The sequence below is a fragment of the Sinocyclocheilus anshuiensis genome, unplaced genomic scaffold (genome assembly GCF_001515605.1).
Source record: "Sinocyclocheilus anshuiensis isolate Anshui unplaced genomic scaffold, SAMN03320099.WGS_v1.1 scaffold1597, whole genome shotgun sequence".
NCBI lineage: Eukaryota > Metazoa > Chordata > Actinopteri > Cypriniformes > Cyprinidae > Sinocyclocheilus > Sinocyclocheilus anshuiensis.
The window spans coordinates 118,398-129,828 of NW_015536587.1; the positions used below are offsets into that span (position 1 = coordinate 118,398).

The 11,431-nt window shown below is 39.9% G+C and overlaps 1 protein-coding gene across 1 annotated transcript; it reads left to right on the forward strand.

Annotated features, from left to right (window-relative positions):
* Positions 1-9,089: 9,089 nt before the first annotated feature.
* LOC107703308 (forkhead box protein B1-like) lies at positions 9,090-10,357 on the forward strand. Its single transcript, XM_016505903.1, has one exon. The coding sequence runs from the start codon at positions 9,144-9,146 to the stop codon at positions 10,029-10,031; it is 888 nt and encodes a 295-aa protein (XP_016361389.1). The 5' UTR covers positions 9,090-9,143; the 3' UTR covers positions 10,032-10,357.
* The last annotated feature ends 1,074 nt before the right edge of the window (positions 10,358-11,431 follow it).

Genomic DNA, 11,431 nt, shown 5'->3' on the forward strand with positions numbered 1-11,431 from the left:
CTTCCGGGATTTCCTCGCAGGCAAATGATTCGCTGTAGATCCATCAATCAATATTGCGTGTTCATAAATCCCACCTTCCGATGACGGGAAACTTTCGCGTTCTGTCTCGAACAAAAAGGTGCGTTCACGCCATATCGGAATTCCCGTAATTACGAGATTACAACTTGTAAAAAGCGTTCACGTCCTCGTAGAACTCGTAATTACAACTTGTGAACTGGGAGTTCCCTTTCATGGGAACTTCGAACTGCGTCCTCTAGGGGTCGCTATGGAGAAACCTAGAGGACGCAGTTCGAAGTTCCCATGAAAGGGAACGTCTCAGGTTACTTATGTAACCATGGTTCCCTGAGTAGGGAACAAGACACTGCGTCCTCTAGGGGTCGCTATGGAGAAACCTAGAGGACGCAGTGTCTCATTCCCTACTCAGGGAACCATGGTTACACAAGTAACCTGAGATGTTTTCTGAGAGCTACGACTTGTACCACGTGACCGCTGTACCACCTGACCACCGAAGGCTCTGTTTAGGCGTTGATAGTGTTGCCATAGAAAAGCATAATTCCGAGTCCGAGGACGTGAACAGCTCCGAGTAGAGCGTCACGTGCTGTCATCTCGAAATTACGGGAATTACAATATGGCGCGAGACGTCTATTTGACGTCTGCATTTACATCTGCAAGACATTTTTTTTTTTAGAGTGTTTGCTCATCTGCAATACATCTATTGGACGATTCCTATCAGATATCAAATAGACGTTTAGAAAATGTCTTTAAGTCCTGATTTAGAATGTATGTAAAACCGATATCTTAGTGACGTCTATCAGATGTTTGTATGCTTTCCAGATGAAGCGATCTTTAACAGACATTTTGCAGATGTACCTGTAAAAATGCTGTTTTATTCTTACCTTTATAATTCACCGAAAAGTCACTTGTCACTTGACTGCAAACCAGATAGCACACGTACATCTGTAAGATGTCTGTTAAAGATCTCTTCATTTGGAAAGCATCTGCTGTGTACAAACATCTGACAGACGTCTTTAAGATGTCATCCTATAGACGTATTGCAGATGAGCAAACACTCTAAAAAATACGTCTTGTAGACGTCAAATAGACGTCTCCGTGATGTACAGTACGTGTGCTATCAGGGAATATATATAATACGAGGATGCGCAACGTAAACAAGTCACAAATATGCAAATTAGAACGTTAATGTGCGGTTTAAACTGAAACGTAAGTTTATAAATACCTAGGATTCCCTAGGTTTACCCAGGTTAACTATTTCAGGTGTGAAAAGCCCCACAGCAAACACTCTAAAAAAAACGTCTTGTAGACGTCAAATAGACGTCTCCGTGATGTACAGTACGTGTGCTATCAGGGAATATATATAATACGAGGATGCGCAACGTAAACAAGTCACAAATATGCAAATTAGAACGTTAATGTGCGGTTTAAACTGAAACGTAAGTTTATAAATACCTAGGATTCCCTAGGTTTACCCAGGTTAACTATTTCAGGTGTGAAAAGCCCCACAGTTTTGAGCAAAACCATAGTGATCTCATAAACGGTCTTACTGATTTCAGCTACTATTGGTGTTTGCTGTCATTCTGAAAATCCACATAATATGGTTAGCCAGTCTGTTAATTACTTTTATAGTAACAAATTATTAAAGCAGCTTCTTCCCTAGACGTCTTTGCCATCCACCATTATTTAACAAGCTGAGCAGAAGTGGCTAACTGATCAGTTAGGAAGGTACAACATCCAATAACAAATCGGTTCACAGCATCCCTGTGGCAGTCATGAATTATGCAGAGGTTTGTTACACACACACACACACACACACACACACACACACACACACACACATTCCTGGTCACACTGAGTAGCGCAAACATGGGCCCCAGGTAGAGCGCTCATCACTCCTGCTGTTCTTCTCCATATGGACCCAATGAACTGGGGAGAGCGGAGAACCACACACACACACACACACACGCCTGCAAATACACATGGGAAGATAGACAGGTGTCGTTCATTTAGCAGCAGTAGCCAGCTGTGTGTCACAGTTGTGTGCCAGATGTCTATAAGACACAGGTGGATGTGGTAAAGACTTGATCGTATAGCTTTAAAAGCTCTTGCCTTCCTATCATTCTTTCTCTCACATTCTACCCTCCATACAGCCATAATGATGTATTATATTATATTGATCTGTGCCATTCTGAGCAGTATGAAGTAATGGTAGACTGAGGGTGGGCACTGTGGTAAATGTAGGAGCTCTCCATGCTGCTGACACCCCTCCTGCTGTAAATCTGAGTATGAATATGTTTGTGTGCAAATGTTAGTTATACACTGCCCAGTACTGTCTAATCTTGCTGTTTTAAATTTAAGTTGGAAAATAACAATCATAAGACTGATAAACCCAAGACATTTTATTTTGATTCATTTCAAACTGGGTCTTAGAAATGAAAATAAAATTCATAGCAATATGTGTGGTGTAGTAAATTTAAAAAATAATAATAAAATAAAAATGCATACCAGTTCGAGATAATTAGGCCAGTTGATATTATAGATGTTGTTATAACTACAATTATCCAAAATAAATACAAACAAGCTCGATCTAAAATTATGCAGATAGCTAATTTACTACTACTACTATTATTATTAAAACTATAATTCTTCATAAAAAATAAATAACAGCTCAATCTTGTTACTCTTTGGACAAATTAACTAAAAAAATTCACGTTTATTTAACACTCATGACATTTGGTTATTCTTTTGCACTCGAACAAAGAAACACACACAAAATAAATGTAATTTGTTGGGATAAGAACTAAAAGTCAAGTGGTTTACATCTATTCAGTTCTCAGTAAACTCAACAGTCTCAGTTGTATTCTTGCCCCCACCTGATGGCCGAATGAAGAACTACTATCTATCTATCTATCTATCTATCTATCTATCCTTGCAGATGTATAAAAGTACTTAGCTCTAATTACAATCAGCCGTCTTTTGCTTGCATATTTCTACCTTGTTTTTGAAAGGGGGAAAAACGATCTGGACAAATGAGTCTTGACCGGCCTTTTAGTAAAACCCCTTTTGATTCCCTCAACGTTGCCAACTACACTCAATTGAGACATCCTCCACACCTGATGTGCTGTATAATGAATGCCTAATTTATGTAATTAGTCCATTAACTGTAATCCCAGCATATGTTCGGCATGCCCTGAAGGCGTCGTTCTCCCAGGTACTTCTTTTTTATGTCACTGAGAAGCAGCTAATTAATTTTACATGCATACTAATATGGGACTCGGCTTAGCGGCTAACCTTTGTATTTATCGCTGTAACCTTTATGGGAAACGGAGGAAATCTTGCAAAGAAAAACAGCAACGACAATACTGTTCCATGTGTTTTTATGGTGATTTGAAATACCACAAAAATCGGTATATTTTGAAACATATTTATTGATTTAATAGCAGTGCCCATGTTATTACAAGCAATTCATTAGTATATCATACCAAAACAACAATAATGCGTAATTAGATGTATACAATAATTACACATAGGCAACTATAACATGAACGTTAAGCATTTAAAATACGATATATTAATAATTTCTTATATCTAAGCCACAGACGCTGAGCTCAGTCTGTTCGCTAGTGTGCGTGTATATAATTGCACCGTGGTTCCTTAAGTTTAAGTTAAGTGACGATACAGCTAACAAACCATAAGCCCCTAATCAAGACAAAGTCCATCAAGCAAATGAGGGCAGTGTGAGATAATAGTGTTTAACTGGATTGGCGCGCGAGCCCCTCCCCTTTAGTTTCGCCCGCCACTAAAGGCTTTTGATCATCGTAATGAGAGCCCTCTGTCTGCTAATTAATTGACATTCTCTTGAATATTCATACGCCATATCGCAAATACGCTCTTAATTGCACCATAAAACATCTCAGGGGAGGCAAATCGCCGCAGACTTCATTAAAACAATGCCGGTCGGACTCGGAAAGGTATATGATGAGTTAGATGTAATGGTCCGACAGGTTACCTGCAACTGTAAAAGCTCTATCCGCAGTTCTGAGCACCTGATCGGGTTTGTCTGAAGATAATGCGCGATAAAAAAAAAAAACGCAAATGCATTATGAATAAAACAAACTTGATTGCTTCAGAGCGTGTTTTTCATAAAAATCGTTTATTATTATTATAAGTTGTGATGCACTGTTGTTAGTGTCTCGAAATAGTCATTTTGATGACATGTTTATACAAATCTTTGCATTAACAATGTCAATTACACCGCCAGCCATTGCTATTTGTTTATTCATTAGTTCTTTGGTAAATCTACATTGCCTGCAGAAAGATGAAGCTAATAATGCGATGAAATACACATGGAGTTGACGGAGAGCTCAGCTGGGTTCTGCTCGACAGCATGACATGCACTAACGGCCAGCAGCAATAATAATAATAATAATTATTATTATTATTATATGCCAGTAATATTTATTATATCACAGCTGTATCTTTTGGATGACTGATATGAATATATCTGACGATATTCAATTATTTGTATGTCTATTACGTTAGTCATGTAAAAATGACTCGAATATACTTGTGATGCACGTTTAACATTTTAAATGAAATGTCACTTTTTACATTTTTCATACTGATATTGTTTTGTGGGACTTAAGGTCAAAAATGACTGCAACTGTAAAAAGTCGTCGTAAGGGAATGTTGACATGAGTAGTTTGGTATAAATTTTTATTCCTTGTAGAAAAAGCAAAGCGGTTTCTATTGATAGTACTATTTAAAAATGTTATTATATTTTTCAAAATATTATTGTTTTTATTTTTACATTTCGTATATTTTGCCTATTTGATGACAAGGCACGTTTTGATCAGATCACATGGAGTACATTTGCTGAAATTAATGACTCGATAGTTCATGATTTTAGTATTAAAAAATATTGTTGTTTGTTTGTTTGTTTGTTTTGGGGGGGGGGGGGTTTGCTTCTGACTCTTTCATTCGGTTTTATGTGATTATTAAGGACAACAGTCAATAAGGCAGTGATTTTTTTTTTTTTTTCTTGACATGGTGAAAATGTTCCAGTTTCGCCTCTGTTGACGGCTCCTTGCATGGATCTAAAAAGCAGAGCGAAAGTTTCTCCCCGTCCCTTTTTTTTTTCCTGGGTGGCAGCATATCCCAAAGTTGATTCAGTTTGACAATATTGTTTTGCTATCATTCGCTGCCTTACAATGAATGGCATCGATCCTCTTTTAACAACATTTGTTTCCTATTGTGTGGCGGAGGGCAGACGTGTGAAAGTGGCTGTTTGATTCTCTTTTTCATCCGCGTGACCTCAGCCTTTGTGTCCCATCGCCCTGGGAATGTCACGCCTCACTACTCTACTTTAAGATGCTTCAGAAAGTGCCTTTGTTTTTTCTGCCTTTTTCAGACGCACACAAAATTGTTCTCGGTCCCCTCAGCCGTAAAAGATACTTAAGACTAGAGCCCCCGGTTCACAAGTGCAATGCAATTTGGCTTAGACCAACCTTTGTTCAGCTTGTACAAATGACGAAACTCACTCGCACATTATACAGTTGATCTACTGCTGCAGGGACTCGAGCCATTCAAGAATCGTGGTGGCATTTGCAGTGCGCCAGTTGAGCGCATTATAGCGCGCGGGGCTGGCGGGAAGAAAAAGCAGCAAATCGTCAGTGGACAAATACACACGGCTCGTCCTCGTCACATTGGTTAACCGTTAAGTTAAGGACAAAGCTGATTTCCATGACAGCTTCCGGAAACTTTATCCCGCAAAAAACGGAGAAAGTGCAATGAGTTGGGTGGTCCCTCATCACAGGTTGATACTGTGCCATTGTGCGCGTGATTAACTGTGCAAACATTTGCCTGCGCTTCTGTAGGATCAGCGGAGGTGCGCGCGGGCGACTGGGCTCATTTGCATAATATTGCAAATATATTTTACAGGGTACACGTGTAATTAAAAGATTCGGGAACGCTTTGCATTACAGCAGAGCCTAGATGGACAATCTGAGAAATGGGATGGTGCATAGGAAATTGACTATCACACACACACACACACACACACACACACACACCCTGATTTGTTTTTAGTAGCCTATTTGTGCCATATTTCTGTCCAGTTAGAATTTAAATGTTTATTTTCGAAATGTATATTTTAATATGTTAGTTCAATTTTATGATTTTTATTTAAATTTTTAAAATTACCAATTGTATAGGCTAATTGTTATTTTGGACAAGTACATTTTATCACCACGAAACAATAACAAGAAATGTTTTTTGTTTTTAATTGGCGTTGTCGTCGGTTTTAACAACAGTATTCAGGAATATGTTGTAGATTTCTAAACTATTTCAATTTATAACCGACAAATTTGTGAATATAATATTAAAAGTTTGAGACAAACTCGCCTCGGCTACAAACGTTGAAACGCTCTAGATGTTCATTTACCGTTTTCAAATACATCTGAATAAATTAATGTGAAGTGTGCTATTTTTTTTCCTGCATTTGTTATTTTCGAGGGCATCCTTTCTTTCCTCGAACATTAGGAAAGTCACATAGTTGTTTTTCTATTGTTTCTTGTCTGGGTAAACATGTGGGCAGAGAACTAGTTTTTATGAGCGCTAGACACACGCAAACACAAACTCTCCCTCTCTCTCACTGAAGGTGTCATTGGCAGATTCATTGAAGAATACTTGCTTTTTCACCACCTTGACGTTGCTTCCCTCAGAAGAACTCTGGAAAACTTCATGTGAAAGAAGCCTGGAAAATTGGAATCCTTTGGCCCTTTTCTGTCAATACACAAGCAGAGGAATGACAAGTTAAAAGAAGTACTTCATGGCGCAGCGAGAAGCTGCATGACTTCCTAGCTTGGAAAGAAATTGTTTCTGAGACGGTGATTGTGTGGCAACCAAGGAAACTATATGGCTTTGCTTGGTACTTTCCTCCTGTTTTGTAAATATTAGCTGCCTGATAAAAGTCTTTTTTCTCTCTCTCTCTTCCCGCGGTTTAGATACAGACCTTTTCCCTCCTGCATCTTCCAAACAGACATCAAAATAAACTATGCGTATTGCTTCTAATCACTTGTATGGTTGATTCTATTCGCGATCCGTCAGAGCAGTCAGGGGTCTCATTGGTGGATTTATGCTGGAAAATTTACATAAATTAAGAGCAAATCCGCGAGCTCGTGTGTGGTCCATCGCATTGCAAACTCGCCAAGCGGAAAGGTGGCCCTTGGTGAGCCCTGAAAAAAACATGAATGGCCATTGCTCAAAATAGGCTTCCATTTGGATTTCACATTCATATAATTGACTTATGGATATTTTATACAGTTTTCACAACGCCACTCTGAAGGCTTTATTTGCATATCTGAAGTACTTTTCAGTTTGCTTTACATGAGCACAAAAGCCCGCCTGGCATCATGAAGTTTCATTTCAAGGTTTTTTTTGTTTGTTTTATTTAAATGTTTGCACATTTTCTAAAGCAACCTCCAGGTCACCTCACTTGTGTGGCTTTTAGGGAAAATGCCTCACACTTTCATTTTAAATTAAAACCATTTTGCATTGTATCGACTGTAATTGTGAATTATTCTAAATTTACATATGTTGGAAGCTTTAATGTGTACATAGGTCGTGTCTTTTTATATTTATCCTGTCGTCGGCTTTGTGAAGAGGTTTCTCAAGTATTGCTGTTAATATTGTAGGATGTGCCCGCGCATTTAAACCCGCAATAATGAGATCTGGCCACATCTTTAAAATTACGCGAGTATTAATCATTTAAAAAAATACGCTTTGATGATTTGTTCACACTTTACAGTGTTAATGTGTATTTGCATAATTAAGCACCGTGTAATAGCTACGAATGAACTATGTGTAATTATTTAGTAGCTAAGCACGCATTGGCATTATTATTAATTGCACGGTAAATATGTTTTCATCATTACGCCGTAACATTTTCCCTCAATTGTTTCCATCCATTACATTTGTCAAGATAATTTCTTTAATTTCTAACAATTTTTTCAAATAGGTAATTAATTAAAAAGTGATTGAAAGCGTGCAATGAAATAATCTGTGTAGGTTGAAACTTAAAAATACGTTCTATATCATATTATAGTATGATAATAGTGAGATATAGTATGCGCACATTCACCTTAAAGTGTTATCGAGATTTAATAAAATATATATCGCCTGACTGTAGTAAAAGACCACCCGTGACACATTAGCTCATTTCCTAGTTGCTAATAAACATATGCTTATTGGCTAAATGACATATGTATGACTCCCATGGCTCATTATAATAACGAGGCGCTCAGGTTAGTCATGTGGAAATACATGGGGAAAAATGTCGCCACACGGTTTAATTTGCCCTCCGCGTGTTTACGTTGGGATGCAATTGACATTTTCGCTCTAAGGAGGCATAACAAAGCCGGCAAAAGTCATACGAACTGTGTCATGACAGCAAGACAAGCAAAAAGTAACTGTGACGATACAATGCAAACTGCATGCAAGTTCCAGCCAATTTCCATGTCAAACATCCCATTGCTCAGTGGCTCCATTTGTACGTGTGAATTGTAGACCAAGCACCCTACGAAGCGCACAGAAAGGTTCACACACATACCTTCACACACTGTTACCGGGTGCCATCGCAGTTCAATTCCGGTTGCCGAGCCTTTTCACCCCCTTTGCCTCCAGTCTTCAAATGGAAATGATTTCTATTGGCCCAAGGTGTCCATGTAAATAGGTGTAAATGAAACCAAATTATGCCTTTCTCCCAGCCCCCTCCTCCCAAGGCGATTGTCATGTGATAGCAAAGAAGTGGCACATTAATGAAGCGCCTCTACAGGGGTCTTTTCTGCCCATGTCGCCACATAAAACTATCAGATGGTTAGAGGAAGGACATGGAGGCAGCCACTTAGCTCTTTAGTCTTATCAAGAAAGACGGAGAGAGAGAGAGGATCTGGTCCATTCAAGCTGGCCTGGGAAGAAGGAAACCCTACTACTTCTTCTTTCTTGGGTTCATAGCTCCAGAGAAGTGAACTTGCAGGACGACTCTCGGCGCTCTTTAGAGAGAAAAAAAACTCGATACAAATACTCGAGGACAGACTTCCAGCTGAATTCCAACGCAGAATTTGGATAGGATGCCTAGACCCGGGAGAAACACATACAGCGACCAGAAACCACCGTACTCCTACATTTCCCTCACCGCTATGGCTATCCAGAGCTGTCCGGAGAAGATGCTTCCACTTAGCGAGATCTACAAGTTTATCATGGACCGCTTTCCTTACTATCGGGAAAATACCCAGCGCTGGCAGAACTCCCTTCGCCACAACCTCTCGTTCAACGACTGCTTCATTAAAATCCCCCGGCGCCCGGACCAGCCTGGAAAGGGCAGCTTTTGGGCTCTCCATCCCAGCTGTGGCGACATGTTCGAGAACGGAAGTTTCCTGCGACGCCGCAAACGCTTCAAGTTGATGACATCAGAGCACCTGGCACCCAGCAAGCCCTCGGACGCTGCCCACTACCTCCAGCAGCACGCCAAGCTCCGGCTCAGCGCCCTAGGCACCCACCTCCCCCAGATGTCCAGCTACAACCTGGGAGTGTCCCAGCCATCCACGTTCAAGCACCCGTTCGCCATTGAGAACATCATCGCCCGAGAGTATAAAGTGCCGGGAGGGCTGGCGTTCTCCACCGGGTATCCCCTCCACAACCAGCTGACCACAGCCTGGCCCCATATGTACAGCACTAGCGTGATGGACAGCGCGGCGCCCATCTCCATGACCAGCAGCGATTACAGTGCCTACGGTGTGCCCATCAAGTCGCTTTGCCACGGCGGACAGACCTTACCGGCGATCCCCGTCCCGATCAAGCCCACGGCGTTGCCTCACCACATCCCCGCTTTCCTGTCGAACTCTCCCCAGTCGCTGAGCCCGACGTCCCCGCATACAGCGACCAGCCAAAGCAGCCCCGCCACCCCGAGCGAGACCATGACGGGTCCCGCGTCGCTGCAGTTGGTCGCGGTGCACTGACACCTGCGAACTGGGCCTCCCGGTCGACACCTGTACTCCAAAGTTGAATTTTAATTATAGACCTTGAAAAACACTGGCTATACAATCAAGGCAAGAGCTATCTATGTTGCAGTGATGTTAATTTATGTGTATGTTGTTCAGATTTTAAGTGTTGCTTTCGATGAGTCGATGAGATGACACGGATCGACACGGATACCATGTTGTAAAATGGAGAGTTTTTAAATTTTAAATATCCAGAATTTATGTGTTTATTCGAGTGGGTTGACTGCTGACAAATTCCAAGCACTGCTATCTGCTTCGTTTTTCAATCGCACAAGACAAGTGCTCGTCGTTTTACAGGTTATCGCCTATAATATTTGTTAGCTAATTTGACCGTGTTATTCTACTAACGTCCTAGACGACTAAACTTGTCTCAGTCTGCAAACCAAATACTATACTTGATCTAAAACACACACACACGTACACCTACAGTATGCTACAATGGCAAACTTGAAAAAGTTAAAATAGTTTTAAAGGATATAGGGTCTTCAAGTAAATATGTGAATATTTGCAAATAAGTGATATTGAATTGTGTCCAATGCACTTTTTAGTTAGATGTTTTACATTATATTTAGCAGGAAATTGTGTTGTGAGCGTTTAATTTAAAGCCGTGGTGACCATGTGTATTAAATGCCGTACATTTGTACTTTTTGTTCAGATATAAAGCATGCCTTTTCCAGACCTTGTGTTGTTTTGCTGCAAGCATGCGTGCTTTTAAAAGATGTGCAAAACGTCTGCATTAAATTATAAACTTGGTCATCAGAATATTTTTTCATTAAAATTGTGTAAACGTACACATTTCCTGTTGTATTCGTTTGTGAATTTCGCTAGTGTTTTTCTCTTTCTTCACACAGACGGTCAAATACTCGTGTACACTCAAATTGTAAAAAAACAATTATACGAAAAATGATTATTATTGTTAATATTAAAATTACAGAAATGCAAACAATAATTAATACCTATAGTACTACGTTTCTCTTTACAAACTTTTGCTTAAGTACATCTATATTAATTTTCCTTAATATTAATAAAAAATAATCAAGGTTCTAATATTTTCTTCATTCGCTTTTCTTTTTAATTTTAGAATAAACACATGTGCATATTGTCTGAACATCTTTAACGATATAAATTCAGTCATCGGATCATGCAGGTGAGCACTTTTCTTCGAGGAAAAGCACAACCGACGGACTGGAATAAATGAATGAAGCTCTTGATTAGGATGCATGAAGTTACTGTGCCGCAGTCACAGCACACACAAGCAGACTCATTCATCAGCTCAGCCACTCACTTCAGCAACAAAACCGTTTTAAACCTTTACATTCACATTTCATCGGGACAGAGATAATATATTTCGGGGAGAA